This window comes from Glycine soja, chromosome 19 (genome assembly GCF_004193775.1).
Source record: "Glycine soja cultivar W05 chromosome 19, ASM419377v2, whole genome shotgun sequence".
NCBI classification, from domain to species: Eukaryota; Viridiplantae; Streptophyta; class Magnoliopsida; order Fabales; family Fabaceae; genus Glycine; species Glycine soja.
Genome location: NC_041020.1, coordinates 7,812,710 through 7,835,202, shown reverse-complemented (window position 1 = coordinate 7,835,202; position 22,493 = coordinate 7,812,710). Strand labels below are relative to the sequence as shown.

Here is a 22,493-nt window from a genome sequence, read left to right as displayed (position 1 = left end):
TAACATATATATATATATATATATATAGGTGGTTAAGATTAAAATATTTAAATATCAAAATTAAAAATAATACAACCATTAATTCTCTAAACCATTCATCAAACAAATCATGTCCTAAAATATTTAAATTAGCATTAAGCCATCACCATCACCATCACCATGATTGTCACCTCCACCGCCACGATCATCGTCATCATCGATGATGTCGATAGTGACGACGACAACGATCATGGTAGCAATGGTAGTGACAATTGATGATAATGGTGGTGGCAATGACAATCATGGTGGGGTTGCATTGGTAGTCGTGGTGGTGGCAGCAACGGTGATGAAGGTGATGGCGGTAGACAATGGTGGTGGTGACGGTTGATGATTGAAATGATGGGGGCAATTATTATAGTGGTGACTACAACAGTGGTTATGGTGGTGACAATGACATTCATGATGGTGATGGGTTAATTGAGATATTCTAGGAAATGATAATTAAGACCTTTATAGATTTGTTTATGTTTTTGTTAATTTTTTTTAGATTTGATGATATATTAAATTTTAATTTGAATTTTTAATATTTTAATCTCAAAGGCTTATTAATTTTCATCTTAATAATTACAAGGTTAAATATGATTTTAGTCCTCCAAACATTGTCTTTTGTCTATTGGATTTAGTCTTTCAAAAATAAATTCATTGCATTTGGTCACTAAAATTTTCAAAATTCTTCTATTAAATCCTTTATTTAACTTAGTTATATTCTTTTTCATGTAAGTTACCTTGACAGCCTATTGTAGATAATGTGGCTGAAATCCAATTTATTTTAGTCAATGCACCTATCGATGCTTCTTTCCGATGATAAGTTCGACCAACATCAGAGGTAATATATGAATTTCATTGTATGTACTTCTTGTTTGAAAGAATATAGTTGTGTTTTTTTTCCTGTCCTTGCAGTGAATACTAATGCTACTAATGTAAAGGTGAAGGCAATGATGAGAGACCACGGCAGGTCTACCATTGTTGGAAACCAATTTTTCACCTTTAGATACAGTCGCTGTTAAATGAAAGCCAAGGATTTTTTCTTCATTTTTACCTTCTTTCTTTTTCATTTTCTCCCTATTTCACAAATTGTATTAGTTCTCGATTCGATAATGATTTTGTTTAATTAATCAACTTTTTTAGTTCTATTTGCATTTTGGAGTTTGAAATATGATGATTTTTTTTGTTTATTTTAGCTTGCAAGTAATTTTGATTAGATAATATTTTTTAGAGGTTTGATCAATTTTGTTTTTGGATTCATTGCTAGCTCTTCTTGTTATTTCTTTAGAGGAGAAAAAAAAAGGAGTGGTATATCGAGAAAGGAATGAAATAAATTAGAAAAAAAGTAAAAAATTCTGAACCATCAATTTAAAATTGAGAAAATCTAGGGTTCATATTAAATTTTCCACCATGGGAGACTTGTTATGGTTTCCCACCGTAGCCTTTGCCACGACAATGCTAATGTTAGAATGCTTAGTGCAGTCAAATGAATGCTAATGTTAGTCATTAAAATATTACGCTCCTCTATTATTCTTTTTCTTTCCCAAATCCCAAATCTCTCTGAACCAGATTTCCTTCTGTCATCGACATCGTCAAAGCAGTGTTTGGCTTCTCTAGATAAAGCGATCAAAGTGCTTTTTCCTTAGAATTTTTGTTTGAGAAAAGTCTAACCTTGACTGAACTCCAAACTCTCGATCCCGTCAGGTTTCATTCCGTCAATCTTGATCCCGTGAGTTCATTTATGTTTTTTTGCTTCTTATTGTTAATTTTCCTTTTTGCATTCTGGTGTTCTAGGTTTGGGTTTAATTTTTTTGTTATCCATGCTTGTCCAAAATCCTCACTTGTCCTTGTTGAAAAGTACGTGTATTGTTCTTCTTGCTGGCTAGGGTTTTGAAATAACAACATTGGGTGACCCAACTAAGATGGCAATGGCCCAGCTCACTCAGGACCTCATAGAAGAAATTTTGTCAAGGCTTCCCGTCAAATCTCTTATGCGTTTCAGGTGCGTTTCTAGCACTTGGAATTCCCTCATCTTCCAAGCACACTTTGTCAAATTGAACCTTCAAAGGTCATCTAGAAACACCCACGTCCTATTAAGGTGTCAAATTAATACTGTGTTTGAAGATATGAGGGACCTCCCAGGCATCGCCCCATGCTCTATATGTAGTTTACCTGAGAACCCATCATCCACTGTTGACAATGGTTGCCACCAGCTAGACAACAGATACTTATTTATAGGTTCCTGCAATGGGTTGGTTTGCTTGATTAATTTGGTTGCTAGAGGTGAATTCAGTGAATACTGAGTCTGGTTTTGTAACCTGGCCACAAGGATCATGTCTGAAGATTCACCACACTTATGTCTTCGCTCATGCAATTATAAACTTTGGTGGTATCAAGTGAAGTGTGGGTTTGGTTATGATGATCGGAGTGACACTTACAAGGTGGTGTTAGTCCTTTCGAATATTAAGTCACAAAATCGGGAGGTGAGAGTTCACCGCTTAGGTGACACTCATTGGAGAAAGGTTTTAACTTGTCCGGCATTCCCCATTTCGGGAGAAAAATGTGGACAACCTGTGAGTGGCATTGTTAACTGGTTCGCAATTCGCAAGTTGGGTTTTGATTATGAATGGGAAACTGTCACCGTCGATCAATTAGTAATTTTTTCATATGATCTAAACAAGGAGATATTCAAATATTTGCTGATGCCGAATGGTCTTTCTCAAGTTCCCCGTGGCCCTGAACTTGGGGTATTGAAGGGCTGCTTGTGTCTTTCTCATGTTCACCGGAGAACCCATTTCGTTGTTTGGCTAATGAGGGAATTTGGAGTTGAAAATTCTTGGACTCAATTGTTGAATGTAACTCTTGAGCTTCTTCAAGCCCCTCTGCCCTGTGTAATACTGAAGCTTCTGTGCATCTCTGAAAATGGTGATGTCCTGTTGCTGGCAAATTATATATCTTCAAAATTTATTCTCTATAATAAGAAAGATAATAGAATAGTCTATACTCAAGATTTCAACAACCAAGTGCCAATGTCCTCCCATGATTATATTCAAAGCTTGGTTTTGCCATATGAAAATTAAGGTACCGTACGTTTGCTTATATGAGTTTATGTTAAATTATGTAAGTGTTTTCAGAATCTTACCATTTATTGTATGCACATGACAGATTGTGTGGATATTTTGGGTTGTTCCTTACTTTGCTGGATGGTTCTATTGGCTATTGCTAATTGTGTGTTCGCTTTGGTTTTGGCTGCATTATCTTTTCCTGGCTCATACTTTGTTCTCATCTCCTTTAAATCCTCATAATTTTCTCTTGTAGTAGGATCTTAATTTTGTTATGGAAAATATTATGTTGGAAACATAAAAAATAGGCTAAAATATAATTTTGTTTCCTTATTTTTGCAAATCCATGATTTTAGTTCTCTAATTTTTAAATTGAGACATTTCGTTTCACTTTTAAAAAATTTGCAAGTTTAATCCACATAACCAATATCAATCAAATGTTAAGTATGTACTTTTTAATTTTTTTTCTTTCAAATTAAGCTTATCAACAACTAAATAATTACAAAAAAATCTACCACATGGCTAAGAAATTGACATGTGTCATTTAGCGTTTGAAATTGATCATAGGAACTAAAATTATGAAGTCTTTAAAAGTGAAGGACGAAATGTCTCAATTAAAAAATGAGGAAACTAAAATCATGATCTTTTTTTAAGTGGGAGATGAATGTCTGAATCAAAAATTAGGGAAACTAAACTTGCTAGTTTGAAAAGATAGAGTAACAAAAATTGCATTTTAGCAAAAAAATAAATAAAATGTTTTTTATAACTTTTACTACCTATAAAATAGGTCACATGCATTTTGATTTTACTACCTGTCGTCACATTATTTTTCGCTCGACTTTACTACCCGTTGTTAGTGAGGATTTGTTAATCTGTTCGACTAAACTATCACTTAATCGATGATGTGATACTCTACTAGTCTGACATGTCATCACTCAATGAATCCTTACTAACCGATGAGAAAACTGCATCATGTTCTTTTTAAATGTTTTATTTATATAACAAAAAATAGGGAGAGGTGTCATATTTCAAGTAAGAACACTTAAATGACTTAATTATCATATATTTTCTCATCTCTTTAATTTCAAAAACGGATAGTGCATTTGTCTACCAAGAAACAAACTCTGTATTTTCAACTTTGAAGTAACCTTATTCCCTTTTCAAATGCACAATATTACGAGCTAATATGGCATAACACAACTAGCTTGTTTAAACCAAATTTTGGAGTCGCAAGGCAACACAAACGTAGATGATTTTTTGATGATCACATTCCACTGAGCAATTTTCTTTTCTTTCCAGAAGGAGAAGCACATTAAAAATTAACTCCATTTTATTAGATAGAAATGTTTTTAAGACAAATTTGTTAGCAGTTTTGCTAATTCAAACAATGATCAAGTAAGTAAGGTTCACTTATGAGACTTTTACTGTACAGTGTATACTCCATGACAAAAGATGCTGAGCATATGATTCTAAAGTAATGATAAAAAAATATAGATTCTCAAGTTCCCATCGTTAAAATAACCTCGTATCATTGTCTAGACATGAATGATGATGTCCTTGAGGATTCTGGTGCTGCAAACTTGTCTCCTTGTCAACATGGTAGGGTGAATATCAGAATATCGAAAGCTTGCTATGCCACTTAAGGAAAACAATGAATTTAAAAACTTCATTACAAGTATAACATAATTTAAAAACTTGGACATGGATTTATTAAATTCATCCAATGCATGCTTGTTTTTTCTGGCACTTTTAGTCATTGCTTTGCTGATGACATTACTTTTACTTATTTATGCAAAAATATACTTAAATAAGGATAATCTTTTTCTCTTGTATTTGTTGAGTATGTTTTGTATTTTCACGAATTATATAATTATTATGAAGCAGTGCGTGTATACCACTAGGTTTCATGTTTAGTTCCTCTTCTTCTTTCCCAAATCTTTGAACCCGTTATCCCCTCTAGTGGCCATCTCTGGCTTCTCTAGTTCGCGATTCTCCCTTAAGAAATTTCAAGAAAAATCTCACCTTCATTGATATCCAACTCTCGGAATCACGCCACTACATTGCAATCTCAATCAGGGAGTTGATTTTTGTTTTTTTCTTCTTCTTCCTATTAACTCTTCCATTTTCTTCACTGTGTCGTTGTAGGTTTCGAATTGCTCTTTTTTTTGTTATGCATGCTTCATTGCTTCTCTTGTGTTAGTGTTGTTCTGTTCTCTCGCTAGGGTTTTAAAAGAGTTAATATTTTCATTGTAGAAAACTAAGATGAACATGACCAAACAGACGCTCCCTCGTGAACTCCTAGTGGAGATTTTGTCATGGCTTCCTGTTAAATCTCTCTTGCGCATCAGATGCGTTTTCAAGGCTTGGAATTCATTCAGTCTCCATTTTATGTTCGTTAAATTGCATCTTCAAAGCTCCCCCACCCTCACATCTTGTTAAGGTGCCAAGGTAACATCAAGGATGATATTGGGGCTGTGGAAAGTTTAGCTTTCTGCTCTATACATGCTTTACTCGAGAATCCATCATCTACTGTTGATGGTTAACACCACTTAGACCACAATTACTGATAGAGAGCACGACGATGGAACAACCAAACCCAAAAGGAAGATCAGTGCACCTGCATACCTGAAAGATTACATATAACGTCCTCTGCTGATGTGGCATTAGTGTGTCAGAGCTTTGTCTGCCATTACCCCTGTAGAAGCAAAGCTTCATGATGAATCGAGATTTATTCAAAGATGTTTTGATGATAACAAAGATGATCACAAAGGTGATGACAAAAACCTCAAAGGTCAAAGAATGAGTTCAAGATGTTCAAGATAGAATCAAGAACACTTCAAGATTAAAAAGGAAAGTTGATTTCAAGAATCAAGAATCAAGATTCAAGAATCAAGCTTCCAAGAATAAAGATCAAGATTCAAGACTCAAGATTCAAGAATCAAGAGAAGACTTAATCAGGATAAGTATGAAAAGGTTTTTTCAAAAACTGAGTAGCACATAGATTTTTCTCAAAAACATGTTTACCAAAGAGTTTTTACTCTCTGGTAATCGATTACCAGATTATTGTAATCGATTACCAATAGCGAAATGGATTTGAAAAAGTTTTCAAATGAATTTACAACGTTCCAATTGATTTCAAAAATCTGTAATCGATTACAATGTTTTGGCAATCGATTACCAGTGCCTTTGAACGTTGAAATTCAAATTCAAATGTGAAGAGTCACATCCTTTCACATAAAAGCTTTGTGTAATCGATTACATTGATTTGGTAATCGATTACCAGTGATTGTTTCCGAATACATCAAAAGATGTAACTCTTCAAATGGTTTTTGACTTTTTCAAATTGGTTTTAAGTTTTTCTAAAAGTCATAACTCTTCTAAATGGTTTTCTTGACCAGACATGAAGAGTCTATAAAAGGAAGGCTTTGTTTTGCATTTGACAACTAATTCAATACAATCCTTTACAAGCCTTGAATCTCTTTGAACTTCTTTTTCTTCTTCGTTTTGCCAAAAGCTTTCCAAAGTTTTATGGTTTTCTAAACCTTGAAAACTGTGCTATTCATTCTTTTCATCTCTTCTCCCTTTGCCAAAAAGAATTCGCCAAAGACTAACCGCCTGAATTCTTTTTGTGTCTCTCTTCTCCCTACTCCAAAAAGAACAAAGGACTAATAGCCTGAATTCTTTTGTGTCTCCCTTCTACCTTGTCAAAGAATTCAAAATGACACAGTTTGAGAATTCTTTTTATTCTTCCCTTTCCCTTATACAAAAGTTTTCTTCTGAGAATTCTTTTGTATCCCCATTCACTAAGTATCAAAGGTTTAACCACCTGAGATCTTTGTCTAAATACATTAGAGGGTACATCCTTTGTGGTACAAGTAGAGGGTACATCTACTTGGGTTTGATTGAGAACAAGAGAGGGTACATCTCTTATGGATCAGTTCTAGTGGAGGGTACATCCACTAGGTTGTTCAAAGAGAACAAGGGAGGGTACATCCCTTGTGGATCTTTGTTTGTAAAAGGATTTTTTACAAGGTTGAAATGAAATCTCAAGGACCGCAGGTCGCTTGGGGACTGGATGTAGACACATGTTGTTGCCGAACCAATATAAAAACTCTTGTGTGTTTGTCTCCTTCTTCCCTACTCTTTCAATTTCCGTTGTGCACTTTAAATATTCACGCTTTTACTTTTGGTTAAGTTTCTTTTCTATTCTTCATTTACTTAACAACATAGTAAAAGTCTTAGAAGAGTAAATTTTTTAATTAGTATAGGTTTAGGAATAATTAATTCAACCACCCCTTCTTAATTATTCTGAGGCCACTTGTTCGAACGACCCCATCACTGCATTTTTATTTTACAAATTCTGTTATACCTTGTCTACACAGAATTACAAATTCTGTTAGTATTATCTCAGTATAAATATTAGCTCAATGTAATAAGGCCGACATAATGAAAATCACTACTTCCCTTATTCTATTCTCTGTTCTTAGGATGAATTGGCCCTCGAAACCAGCTTTTATCCTGTTTCTTAGCATTTTGGTGCTTTCATTGAGAGATATCCATGGCAGAGTCCACGAGATCCAAAGCCAACTCCGATCTTCTGTAGGACGCTATCACCAAGCTCACCATCTCCCTCAATGATACTTTTCACAGGCTCACCCAAAAAATCGATGAGCTCATTCACCACTTGCAAAAACAAGAACCAAACAGTCACTCACCTTCATCTTCATCCGCCATTCCCTCTTTTGTGACTTCTCCTTCTTCACACCGTATGAAGTTGGATGTTCCAAGGTTTGATGGCACTGACCCGCTTGGTTGGATCTTTAAGATCAATCACTTCTTCGAATATCATGCGACACTGGAGCATGAACGCCTGACGTTTAGCATGGTTCCAGTGGAGGACTAGCAAAGACCAGTTGACATCTTGGCCAGATTTTCTCCAAGCCCTGCAATCTCGGTTTCCCCCTTCACAATATGAGAATCCTACCGATGCATTATTCAAATTAACGCAGAAGGGAACAGTCAATTCTTACCTTTCTGAGTTTGAAGACCTTGCGAATCGTATTGTTGGCTTGCCATCTCTCTTTCTCTTGAGTTGCTTCGTCTCGAGATTGTCCCCACAGATACGCCGGGAAGTCCAAGCTCTCCAAACCTTGACGATGGCTCAGGCGGCGGGGTTGGCGCGCTTACAAGAAATGAAACTCCTTGATGCTCTTCGACAGGTGTACAACAAGTTTGGCACCCTCACCCTTCACTTATGGTGACCCAGACCCTCCCCACACGAACCCGCTCGAGCTCTACAATTTCCTCACCCACTCCAAGCCCGTCGCTGCTCCCCACGCCCTTAAAATTGCTATCCCTTAACCCTATTCCTCTCAAACGCCTTTCATCGGCGGAATTGGCCTCCTGACGAGACAGAGGTTTGTGCTTCAACTGCGATGAAAAATTTCATTGCGGGCACATATGCTCGTCTAGGGTATTTCTGTTGATTTCAGATGATTATGAAGCCCCTTTTGAAGCCAATGTGACCCAAGAGCAACCACCCGACCCACCCGATGACCCAAACCCCACTGTGGCCCAAATCAGCTTCCATTCCCTTTTGGGCCACATCGCACCTGAGACGTTGCGTCTATTGGGTTATATCGGCGCACACCCCATGGTGATTTTAGTTGATGGGGGTAGTACCCACAACTTTATTCAAGCACCTCTGGCAAAGTTGTTGGGCCTGTCTTCACAAGCTACACCTCTACTGAGTGTCATGGTGGGCAACGACCAACATTTAAACTGTGATCAGCTTTTTTGAACAGAGAGAATCGCTAAGGCGCTGGACCCTTTTGGACAATCTCTTGATTTTTTTAAAAAGAGAAACGTTAAGGCGTTGGATCTTTAACGATCTCTTATTTTTGAAAAGAGAGAAACGTTAAGGCGTTGAACCTTTAATGATATCTTGTTTTTTGAAAGGAGAGAAACGTTAAGGCGTTGGACCTTTAATGATCTCTTGGTTTTTGAAAAGAAAGAAAAGTTCAGGCCTTAGACCTTTAATAATCACTTGATTTTGAAAGGAGAGAATCATTATGGCATCGGACCTTTAACGATCTATTGATTTTATGGAAGGAGAGAAATGTTAAGGCGTTGGACCTTTAACAATCTCTCCCTTTTTGGGGTCGACAAAAGCGGGGCTTTTGTTCCTATGTATCCTCAATTGCGGTGAGGAAATCAGACCTACATAGTTCTTTAAGAACTAAACATTGATTATTTATCAACTCATTTATAAGAACTTTTAAAGTAAAGTGTCTGATTGGAGCTTATTTACCCTTTTTTTTATTAACCGAGGTTACAATGTGAATGATCGGTTGAATTTTATTTTAATAGTGATTAAACGAGATTACAACACAAATGATAAGTTGAAATTCATTTTGATTTATTATGCGAGATAATGGCTTAAACAATCGGTCGAAGCATGTTAAAAACCGAAGAAAAGGATATCGAAAGTAAACAAGATGAAGGTGAAAGCATACAAAACAAGATTGGACCACTAAGGGTGCATAGAATGAATTGAAAGCTTCGAAATCAAAAACTAACCGGTTGAAGCTCGACGAACGATGAAGAACGTACGAAGAACACGGAAGAAACTTTCACGGAATTGATCCTGGAAATGTCTCGAAAGTGTTACGGAAGTGTCTTGGCTTGGATTTTTCCCTTCTTTCTTCTTCTCCTCACTAATTTTAAGTGATTTATGAGCTATCAAGGTGTTGAACTCCTCAAACTCAGCCCTCTCACGCCATTTTATAAGAAAATGGGGGAGGTGGTTGCCGCCCAGCTCGCCCAGGCAAGCTGGGTTGCTTCCACCTGAAGCAATCCCCTTTCCAGAATATTCTAGATGGCCCCAGATGGGCCCAAATGCTAGGTATACCCCCAGTTTGATTAGTGCACCCCCATTTTTGTGTTTTTAGCTGATTTCTTTCCAAAACTTCCTAAAACTTTACGGATTACGCAATGGTGAGTGTCAAGCATCTCAAAGTGGTCAATTAAGGTCTGCATGCCGACAAACAATTGTCCCTGGACGAAATTAGAGTATGAAAGTTGCCCCTATTTACTTATCCTTTATTGGAGATAAAAGGGAAGTAAAGATAAAACACTAATTTCGTTCAAGCTGAATCTTCACCCGACTGACCAATAGCTCAATCAGCAAAACCTGTCAATCAGAAAGAGCATAAAAGACATCAGGTGCACAACAAAAAGCCTTGGTACTTTGAAAGTGATAAAAATAGATAATCATGCCGGTCTCTCCATGCTATCAGACTCGTTGGTCTCTAGATAGCAAAAAAGAGTCTTTGTGCATCATCGAACTCGACTGTCTTTGGGTGACAAAGGAAAGTCTTTGCGTGTCATTGGACTTAATTGTCTCTAGATGACAAAAGAGAGTCTTCGCGGGTCATCGGACTTGACTGTCTTTGGATGACAAAAGGAACTGCAACAATCTCAAAAAACAATTAGCAACAAACGACCATCATTGTCCCTGCACACCATCGGACTCGTTTGTCTCTGGATGGGAAAAGGGACTTTGATAGTCTCAGAACAATGAAAGCGAGTGACCATTACGGTCCCCGCATGCTATCAGACTCGTTTGTCTCTGGATAGCAAAGTGAGCCTAATGTAGACTCGGTTGATAAACATTTAGTCTTCGACAAAAGGGCGCAGATGACCACATTGGTCTCGACGTGTCAATTGGCTCGCTTGCCTTGGATTGACGAAAGGTGGCAGATGACTATGATGCGTCTCCGCGTGCTATCGGACTTGGTTGTCTCTGGATAACAAAGTGTGGATGATCATAATTTATCTCCGCGTGTCATCGGACTTGCTCATCTCTGGATAATGGAAGTGAGACTAAAGTAGTCTCGGACTTTCCATTAGGTGGTGCATAGTTGGGAGGCCAGCCATATGGCGAGAAAGCATGCTTGTTTTGAATTTGAACATAATGGGGGCCGCTCGTACCTACCAACTCTTTGCTTCCTTGACCTACCCTATCCGAGGTCTGATGATTTATTTGGTTGAGGCCAAATAGGAGGGTCGGCTCCACCTCAGCAACAGTGCATGTAGCGGCAACGACAACCACATTGACTTCCATTATCTTTTCCATGCTCATCATGACCTCTATCATTGTGATCATTTGCTCTTTCAGGGCCTCCATGTCGGCCTTCATCTGCTCTTGCACCTCCTCTATTTCTCCCATTACCCTAGTTGTAGCACACGTTCGGTAAGGGCATCATAAAACTTTCACAGAATTGATCACGGAAACGTCTCGGAAGCGTTATGGAAGCATCTCGGCTTGTATTTTTCCTTTCTTTCTTCTTCTCCTCACTAATTTTAAGTGATTTCTGAGCTATCAAGGTGTTGAACCCCTCAAACTCAGTCCCCTCGCGCCATTTTATAAGAAAATGGGGGAGGTGGTTGCCGCCCAGCTCGCTTGAGTTGTTTCCACCTGAAGCAATCGCCTTTCCAGAATATTCTGGATGGGCCCTGATGCTAGGTACACCCCCCAGTTTGATTTGTGCACCCTATTTTTTGTTTTTTAGCTTATTTCTTTCCCAAACATCGTGAAACTTTATGGATTACGCGGCGGCGAGTGTCAAGCATCTCAAAGTGGTCAATTAAGCTCCGCATACCGTCAAACAATTGTCCCTAGATGAAATTTAGGTATGACACCCAAGTATAAGTCTTTTCTCCTCCCCTGTTCTACTAGTGAAGAAGCACGATGGGTCTTGGCGTCTATGTGTGGACTATTCCCACCATTGACGAGCTATTAGATAAATTGGGAGGCGCAAGCTGGTTCTCTAAAATATATAGAATATGACTCATGTGAGAACAATTAAAAACAATCATTAGATTATGATTAAAAATAAAAGGTGGTTGAGATTAAAATATTTAAAAATCAAAATTAAAAATAATGCAACCATTAAATCTCAAAACCATTCGTCAAACAAATCATGTCCTAAAATATTTAAATTAGCGTTAACCCATCACCAACGACAGCAATGGTAATGACAATTGATGACAATGGCAACAATGGTAGTGACAATTTGATGATATATTAAATTTTAATTTGAATTTTTAATATTTTAATCTCAAAGGTTTATTATTTTTAATCTTAATAATTACAAGGTTAAATATGATTTTAGTCCCCCAAACATTGTCTTTTGTCTATTGGATTTAGTCCTTCAAAAATAAATTCATTGCATTTGGTCCCTAAAATTTTCAAAATTCTTCTATTAAATCCTTTATTTAACTTCGTTATATTCTTTTTCATGTAAGTTACCTTGACGGCCTATTGTAGATAATGTGGCTGAAATTCAATTTATTATAGTCAATGCACCTACCGATGTTTCTTTCCAATGATAAGTTCCACCAACATCAGAGGTAATATATGAATTTCATTGTATGTACTTCTTGTTTGAAAGAATATAGTTGTATTTTTTTTTCCTGTCCTTGCATTGAATGCTAATGCTAGTAATGTAGAGGTGAAGGCAATGATGAGAGACCATGGCAAGTCTACCATTGTTGGAAACCAATTTTTCACCTTTAGATACAGTCCCTTTTAAATGAACGCCAAGGATTTTTTCTTCATTTTTACCTTCTTTCTTTTTTATTTTCCCCTTATTTCACAAATTGTATTAGTTCTCGATTCGATAATGATTTTGTTTAATTAATCAACTTTTTTTGTTCTATTCGCATTTTGGAGTTTGAATTATGATGATTTTTTTGTTTATTTTAGCTTGCAAGTAATTTTGATTAGACCATATTTTTTAGAGGTTTGATCAATTTTGTTTTTGGATTCATTGCTAGCTCTTCTTGTTGTTTCTTTAGAGGAGAAAAAAGAAGGAATGGTATATCGAGAAAGGAATGAAATAAATTAGAAAAAAAGTAAAAAATTCTGAACCATCAATTTAAAATTGAGAAAATCTAGGGTTCATATTAAATTTTCCACCATGGGAGACTTGTTATGGTTTCCCACCGTAGCCTTTGCCACGACAATGCTAACGTTAGAATGCTTAGTGCAGTCAAATGAATGCTAATGTTAGTCATTAAAATATTACGCTCCTCTATTATTCTTTTTCTTTCCCAAATCCCAAATCTCTCTGAACCAGGTTTCCTTCCGTCATCGACATCGTCAAAGCAGTGTTTGGCTTCTCTGGATAAAGCGATCAAATTGCTTTTTGCTTAGAATTTTTGTTTGAGAAAAGTCTAACCTTGACTGAACTCCAAACTCTCGATCCCGTCAGGTTTCATTCCGTCAATCTTGATCCCGTGAGTTCATTTATGTTTTTTTGCTTCTTATTGTTAATTTTCCTTTTTGCATTCTTGTGTTCTAGGTTTGGGTTTAATTTTTTTGTTATCCATGCTTGTCCAAAATCCTCACTTGTCCTTGTTGAAAAGTATGTGTATTGTTCTTCTTGCTGGCTAGGGTTTTGAAATAACAACATTGGGTGACCCAACTAAGATGGCAATGGCCCAGCTCCCTCAGGACCTCATAGAAGAAATTTTGTCATGGCTTCCCGTCAAATCTCTTATGCGTTTCAGGTGTGTTTCTAGGACTTGGAATTCCCTAATCTTCCAAGCACACTTTGTCAAATTGAACCTTCAAAGGTCATCTAGAAACACCCACGTCCTATTAAGGTGTCAAATTAATACTGTGTTTGAAGATATGAGGGATCTCCCAGGCATCGCCCCATGCTCTATATGTAGTTTACTTGAGAACCCATCATCCACTGTTGACAATGGTTGCCACCAGCTAGACAACAGATACTTATTTATAGGTTCCTGCAATGGGTTGGTTTGCTTGATTAATTTGGTTGCTAGAGGTGAATTCAGTGAATACCGGGTCTGGTTTTGTAACCTGGCCACAAGGATCATGTCTGAAGATTCACCACACTTATGTCTTCGCTCATGCAATTATAAACTTTGGTGGTATCAAGTGAAGTGTGGGTTTGGTTATGATGATCGGAGTGACACTTACAAGGTGGTGTTAGTCCTTTCGAATATTAAGTCACAAAATCGGGAGGTGAGAGTTCACCGCTTAGGTGACACTCATTGGAGAAAGGTTTTAAATTGTCCGGAATTCCCCATTTTGGGAGAAAAATGTGGACAACCTGTGAGTGGCACTGTTAACTGGTTCGCAATTCGCAAGTTGGGTTTTGATTATGAATGGGAAACTGTCACCGTCGATCAATTAGTAATTTTTTCATATGATCTAAACAAGGAGACATTCAAATATTTGCTGATGCCGAATGGTCTTTCTCAAGTTTCCCGTGGCCCTGAACGTGGGGTATTGAAGGGCTGCTTGTGTCTTTCTCATGTTCACCGGAGAACCCATTTCGTTGTTTGGCTAATGAGGGAATTTGGAGTTGAAAATTCTTGGACTCAATTGTTGAATGTAACTCTTGAGCTTCTTCAAGCCCCTCTGCCCTGTGTAATACTGAAGCTTCTGTGCATCTCTGAAAATGGTGATGTCCTGTTGCTGGCAAATTATATATCTTCAAAATTTATTCTCTATAATAAGAAAGATAATAGAATAGTCCATACTCAAGATTTCAACAACCAAGTGCCAATGTCCTCCCATGATTATATTCAAAGCTTGGTTTTGCCATATGGAAATTAAGGTACCGTACGTTTGCTTATATGAGTTTTTGTTAAATTATGTAAGTGTTTTCAGAATCTTACCATTTATTGTATGCACATGACAGATTGTGTGGATATTTTGGGTTGTTCCTTACTTTGCTGGATGGTTCTATTGGCTATTGCTAATTGTGTGTTTGCTTTGGTTTTGGCTGCATTATCTTTTCCTGGCTCATACTTTGTTCTCATCTCCTTTAAATCCTCATAATTTTCTCTTGCAGTAGAATCTTATTTTTTATGGAAAATATTATGTTGGAAACATAAAATGTAGGCTAAAATGTAATTTTTATCTCTTTATCATGATTTTAGTCCTCTAATTTTTAAATTGAGACATTTCGTTTCACTTTTAAATAATCTGCGATTTTAATTCACATAACCAATATCTAAAGTTAACTATGTACATTTTGTTGACACATGTCGTAGATTTTTTGTAATTATTTAGTTTGTGTGTCATTCAGCGATTGAATTTGGTCATAAGAATTAAAGTTATGAATTTTTTTAAAGTGAAAGATGAAATTTCTCAATTAAAAAATCAGGAAGCTAAAATCATGATTTTTTTTTAAAGTGGGAGATGGATGACTGAATTAAAAAAATAGTGAGGCTAAACTTGTGGTTTGAAAAGATAGAGCAACAAAACATGAAATTTAGCAACAAACTAAATAAAATGGCTTGAATAACATTTACTACCGGTAAAATAAGTCACATCTTTATTTTACTACCCGCTGTCACATTTTTGCTCGACTTTACTACCCGCCGTTAGCGATAATCTATTAATGTGTTCGACTATACTATCACTTCATCAATGATGTGATACTCTACTAGTCTATCTGGTTCTCACTTAACAGATCCTTACTAACCAGATATGGAGGAGAGTTAACGATGGAACCAATTAGTTACACTTTTTGTACATGTAGAGACTAAATTCAAAATTTTCAACTTTTAAGGATCAATTTGTCAGTATTTTACACTTTCAGAGATCAAAATAGGTATAGAGTTTCGTAACAAATCAACTTAATAAGTAAAAGTCAATGGGATGAAAGGCAAGGCAGAAGGAGTTCATAAGTCAAAGGCAAAACAATTGTATAACATCTAGAACACCAAAGTCAATTCGATACACACATGTAAACACAAACACACACACCCCACAAAAATATATATTAGACACAAAATTTTATAACTCAACGTCATTGCACTTTGTAAAATTCTCAGAAGCACGGATTGTCATAGTAATTCAAATGTGTAGTTGAAACAATTTATTAAAATCCCTAAATACCATCAAAAGGGGACCAATACAAACTCACAATCAAACATCTATATTAACAATGGAAAACAAAAATTATCATGCAAGAAAAAGAATTTCTCACTCCCTCTTACATTAAACCCCTCCTTACTTAATTTCATCAATTCACGCCAATTAGATAAAACTCCATTTTTTAGAGTTCAACTCAACACAAGAGCACATCAATTTCATTAAAATTTTGCATTGGGACATTAATTGGTCTGTCAAACATAGTTAATTCGTGATTAAAAGCATAAGAACATAATTGAATTTCATAAAACAACCCTAAATTGATCCTCTAGGGATCCCTACACATGTTCATTCTAATCCCCAAGTTTGAGTAACTCATCCTTTATCTCAAGGTAGTCATTCAAGTGTTCTCCATTAGCAATGGTGGTGTTTCCAATGCCCTCTAGGGTTCCTCCTCCGATTGCTCTATTAGGGTTTTGTTTGAAGCGTAAGAGAAAATAAGCAGAGAATGTAGAAAATATTTTGTAAAACTGCTCTGATGGATAAAATCTCCTTTATATAGCTAGAAATCGGATGACTTAATTCTTATTCCTATTTTTCTAGTTTATTTTATTAATTATAAAAACACTCTTTTCTCTCTATTAAATAAATAATAAAAATCAGATCGATCAATGATAGGGTTGAGGTCCTAGATTTATGGGTCACTAGTCGAAATAATGAATTAGTAGTTGAACTGCTAAATCATTATATGTAACATAAGATATAAAAAATATATTAATTATGTCATAAGTTTAGTAATTCATTATGATTGTTTGGTTGTAAGTTGAACCACTAACAAATTTTAGGTTTTTTGTTGAACTTTTGAAAGCATCATATATTCTTTTTGTATTTTCATTAAATTTGGCATTTTTTAATATAACTAATTTTGGTTCAATCAGATTAACCAAATCAGCTCACTAGTTCAACTGAACTGGGTCACTGGTTTAACCATTGATTGTTCGGGTCAAATAGGGACACATATGGTCAAACTAGGGTAACTGCATGACTTATCTGATAGGCATACTTACTCAATCAGACCTCTGATTCAGAGTCGAATTGGTCGGGTAGGTTTGAGTTTTATAACTAGGGTTAACTAATTTTTAGTCCATAAATTTTTTCAAATTTTGGGTTTTAGTCCTTAAACAAAATTTTGACCAGTCAAGGTTTTTAAACATTTTTTTCCATTAAGGTTTTAGTCCGTATTGTCTATCTGAGCCATTAAATGATGATGTGGCAATAATTTTATTATTATTTTGTTTCATTTTGTGGCTGGTAATTTTTAAAAGAATTAAATAGGTTTTGATGACTAAAAGCTGACAGAAATTAATTTCTCTTGAAAATAAAATAAAAACGTGAAAGCCACACACACACACACACACACACACATAGGTAGTTGAGATTAAAATATTTAAAAATCAAAATTAAAAATAATATGACCATTAAATCTCTAAAAGATTTATCAAACAAATCACATCCTAAAATATCTAAATTAGCGTTAACCCATCACCATCACCATGATTGTCACCGCCTTTGTCGGTATGATCATTGCTATTGTCAGCCATGACCGCCATCGTCATTGGCGGTTGTGGTAGTGACGACGACAACGATCATGGCAGCAATGGTAGTGACAACTGATGACAATGGTGGTGGCAACGACAATCATGGTGGGGGTTGCAATGGTAGTCATGGTGGTGGTAGCGACGTTGACGAAGGTGATGGCGGTTGACAATGGTGGTGGTGATGGTTGAGGATGGCAATGATGGGTTCGATAATTATAATGGTGGCTACAACGGTGGTTATGATGTTGACAACGACAATCATGATGGTGATGGGTCAATTGTGATATTTTAGGAAATGATAATTGAGACGTTTATATATTTATTTGTTGTTTTGTTAACTTTTTTGAGATTTGATGATATATTAAATTTTAATTAGAAATTTTTAATATTTTAATCTCAATGGTTTATTATTTTTAATATTGATCCGATGGTTGTTATTAGTTGTTCCCATATTCTCACAAAAGTCATGCTCTCTCTCTCTATATACATACTATTATATGATTATAATTATATGGACTCTATATTATTTATGTATAAAATCTTACATGTTATGAATTATTTAGTATTGTTTAATATAATCCAAGTCATGTCAGTCAACCATTAATTCACTTAATCTACCCTTAACCTAGTGATTTAGTACCCTGACTGAGTCAATAATTGGTTTGAGTTTGATAACAAAAAGTAAAGAAATTTAACAAAAAATAGAACCATATAACCAAAAGGTGAATCTAGTCGACGCTAAAGTCATCAGACTAGAGAACATTTTCCCTAAGCCAGTCAGCCACACTAAGCTTAAAAAAAAAAAAAAAGATAACACAGAAACAAAACGTTGTTTTGGAGAGGAAAATTTAACTTTATCGACAAATATACATCTCTAGAAGTAAGTATTTACTTGTAAAAATATGTCTAATAGTCAGGGTCGAAGAAAGATACAATAAATATCCATATAGAATCCCAAACACTACATATTGAATGCCAAGTATTTACTATATTTCTAGTAATATATATATATATATATATATATATATATATATATATATATATATATCATACATATTTGTGAAAAAATTATTGACTTTTTAAAAAAAATTGGTCTCTATTATAAAATGGGGATTAAAATTATGGATTGGACAAAATGGGAAACACATAGTTAGATTTTAGCCTAACCAAAAAACCATTAAATATCGTCACATATTATCGAGGAAAAATTTTAAATCTAATTGGAGAACACACCAACGTATCTATAGCACTGCATTTAAATTAAATTTTCCACATATTTATGTAAACATAATCAAGGGGATTAATTTTAATAATTTATAAGATTAAATATGATTTTAGTCCTCCAAACATTGTCTTTTGTCTATTGGATTTAGTCCTCCAAAAATAAATTCATTGCATTTGGTCCCTAAAATTTTCATAATTCTTCTATTAAATCCTTTATTTAACTTCGTTATTTTCTTTTTCATGTAAGTTACCTCGATGGCCTGTTATAGACAATGTGGCTGAAATTCAATTTATTATAGTCAATGCACCTACCAATGTTTCTTTCCAATGATAAGTTCCACCAACATCAGAGGTAACATATGAATTTTATCGTATGTACTTCTTGTTTGAAATAATATAGTTGTAATTTTTTTTCCTATCCTTGTCATGAATGCTAATGCTAGTAATGTAAAGATTAATGCAATGATGGGAGACCATGGCAAGTCACCCATTGTAGGAAACCAATTTTTCACCTTTAGATACAGTAGCTTTTAAATGAACGCCAAAGATTTTTTCTTCATTTTTACCGTCTTTCTTTTTCATTTTCCCCCTATTTCACAAATTGTATTAGTTCTTGATTTGTTAATGATTTTGTTTAATTATTCAACTTTTTTGTTTCATTGGCATTTTGGAGTTTGAAATATGATGATTTTTTTGTTTATTTTAGCTTTCAAGTAATTTTGATCAACCCCGGATTTAAATCTTGGACCACTTGGTTTAGGGACCTAAGCCGCTACCAATTGTGCCAACCGCTCTTGGTACAAACAAAATTTTATGCTATAGATACGAAAAAAGTAATTTATATATGATATATTTAGTATAAAATTTAAATATTTAATATATACCAGTTCGGCTAGTGACCCACGTTCAGTTCAACCACTGACCCATCAACCTGGTGCCCTGACCGAATCATGATCGGTATAGTCTTGATAACACTGAGCAAGTTAGTTCTTTAGCCTCCAACTCCTTAAGTTGACAACTTAAACAAGGTGGGATGATGAATTTAATCATGTAATATGCTCTGCCATTTTTTGGTGGATTATGTGGGTTGGTTTGATGAATTCAACCTGTTTTACCACCCTATTACATTATGTGGCAAATTGATGTTTGAATTTCCATTAGAAGAGAGGTGTATATTTAGTGTTTCACTAAGCTTATAAAAGGATTGCTCCTTCAAAGTAGAATACTTGAAAAAAAAAACAAAATTAAAGTAATTAAAAAAGTAAAAATTTGACAAATAATCAATACTTTTTTATATCTAATATATACGAGAATCAATAAGAATATGTTTTATAGCATTATTTCATAACTTTAATTACTCATCAATATATCTTTATAGAATATTTCTCTATTAATATTTCCTAATAATTTAAAAAGATAAAAATTACTAACAAGGGTTGAGTCTAACAAAGAGGTAAATCTTTCATGATAGGAATGACAACGTGGGTCAATCATGTCGACAAGTTGACCTGCCAACAAAAGTGTGTAGAGAAATGCAGCCCTTTGATAACTGGGCGGGTTGACCAACAAATAGATATTATGACATGCTATGAAATGATGAGTTTGTTGGTTGATAAAGTAAACTTCCAAAAAATAGAGTGGGTTAGGCATAACAGGTTACAAAGGTTAGTTGTCAAGCCTCCAACCCCCTGAGTTAACAATTTACGTAGGGCAGGTTGATGAATTTAATAACCTAATACATTTTTTTATTTTTTGATATATTAAGTGGGTTGACCTAACAAATTCAACTCATATTACCACCCTTATCCCACTAGAAAAGAGGTTTACATTTAGTATTATACTATGCATAAAGGTTGTGTTTGGAATGGAAAAACAAAATAATCAATTACATGAAGAAGTCCACAAAAACAAAGAAGAAGGAAATAGCAAAGATTCTCAATCCAAATAAAATCAAATAAACGTGGATCTTCCAAGGGAGTGGAGAACTTCAAGGTACCATCCTCTTGATAATATCATAGGTGACATCTCAAAAGGGGTAACAACTCGACACTCTCTTAAAGATGCATGCAATAACATGACTTTTGTCTCTTTAATTGAACCTGAAAACATAAATGAAGACATAATTGATGAACATTGGATTTTTTTCTATGGAAGAAGAATAAATCAATTTGAAAGAAATTGGATGAACATGGAATAATCATTAGAAATAAGGCTAGATTAGTGGCTAAAGGATGTAACCAAGAAGAAAGAATAGATTATGAAGAAACTTATGCTCCAGTAGCTAGATTGGAAGCCATTAGAATGTTACTTGCCTTTGCATCAATAATGGGTATCAAACTTTATCAAATGGATGTTAAAAGTGCATTTTTAAATGGATTTATTAGAGAAGAAGTGTATGTTGATCAACCTACTGGATTTGAAAATTCAGATTTGCCCAATCATATTTTTAAATTGAAAAGGGCTCTATATGGTTTAAAACAAGCCCCTAGGGCTTGGTATGAACGATTGATCAAATTTATTTTAGAAACGGACTCACTAGAGAAAAGGTTGATATCATACTTTTCATTAAAAGAAAAATGCTTGATATTCTCTTAGTTCAAATTTATTTAGATGATATAATCTTTGGTGCTACTAATGATTCATTGTGCATAGAATTCTCTAAAGATATGCAAAGTGAATTTGAAATGTCTATGATGGGTGAGTTGAATTTCTTTCTTGGACTACAAATAAAACAAACCAAATATGGAATATTTATTAGTCAAGCAAAATATTACAAAGAATTGCTTAGCAGGTTTGGGATGGAAAATGCTAAACCAATGGCCACCCCAATTAGCACTGCTTGCTACTTGGATAAAGATGAAGCCGGTCAATCAGTAGATATCAAGAAATATAGAGGTATGATCGGATCTCTTCTCTATTTATTAGCAAGTAGATCAGATATTATGTTCAGTGTTTTCATGTGTGCTAGATATCAAGCCAATACCAAAGAATCTCACCTTAGTGCCGTCAAAAGAATAATGAGATATTTATTAGGCACTATAAATCTAGGCTTGTGGTATCCTAAGAATTCTTCTTACAACTTAGTAGAATACTCTGATTTTGATTTTGCTGGATGCAAAACTGATAAAAAAAACACTAGTGGGACTTGCCACTCTATTGGTTCTGCACTAGTATCACGGCATAACAAAAAGCAAAATATGTTGTCTTATTCACTGCAAAAGTGAAATATATTTCTACTAGAAGTTGTTGTGCACAAATCCTTTGGGTGAGACAACAACTCTCTAATTATGGCTTAATGCTTGATCATATTGCTATCCGTTGTGAAAATACGAGTGTAAGCAACCTATCCAAAAATCCCATTCTGCACTCTAGAACAAAACATATTGAAATAAGGCATCACTTCCTTAGAGATCATGTTCAAAAGGGGGATTGTGTATTAGAGTTTGTTGACACAAAGAATCAATTGGTTGATATCTTTATAAAACCATTGCCAAAAGAAAGCTTCTTTACTATTAGAAGAGAATAAGGACTTATTGACCAATCTGACTTAGACTCCTAATCAATTTAATTTCCTATGATCTTTGTTCTCTTGCATATTTAAAAGTTTTAGGATATGTAATCGATTATCAACACCTGTAATCGATTACCACAGAACAAAGGTGGTGT

The 22,493-nt window shown here is 35.1% G+C and overlaps 3 protein-coding genes across 3 annotated transcripts; all 3 read left to right on the top strand.

Moving 5' to 3' along the window:
- Window positions 1-1,946: 1,946 nt before the first annotated feature.
- On the top strand, window positions 1,947-2,327 carry LOC114398559 (F-box protein At2g23160-like). The gene has a single exon (XM_028360743.1). The coding sequence runs from the start codon at window positions 1,947-1,949 to the stop codon at window positions 2,325-2,327; it is 381 nt and encodes a 126-aa protein (XP_028216544.1).
- A 30-nt stretch (window positions 2,328-2,357) lies between these two features.
- On the top strand, window positions 2,358-3,104 carry LOC114398557 (F-box/kelch-repeat protein At3g23880-like). Its single transcript, XM_028360742.1, has one exon. The coding sequence runs from the start codon at window positions 2,358-2,360 to the stop codon at window positions 3,102-3,104; it is 747 nt and encodes a 248-aa protein (XP_028216543.1).
- A 9,993-nt stretch (window positions 3,105-13,097) lies between these two features.
- LOC114398317 (F-box/kelch-repeat protein At3g23880-like) lies at window positions 13,098-14,916 on the top strand. Its single transcript, XM_028360503.1, has 2 exons — window positions 13,098-13,388; window positions 13,546-14,916. Exon 2 carries the CDS (start codon window positions 13,582-13,584, stop codon window positions 14,737-14,739), a length of 1,158 nt encoding a protein of 385 aa, XP_028216304.1. The 5' UTR covers window positions 13,098-13,388; window positions 13,546-13,581; the 3' UTR covers window positions 14,740-14,916.
- The last annotated feature ends 7,577 nt before the right edge of the window (window positions 14,917-22,493 follow it).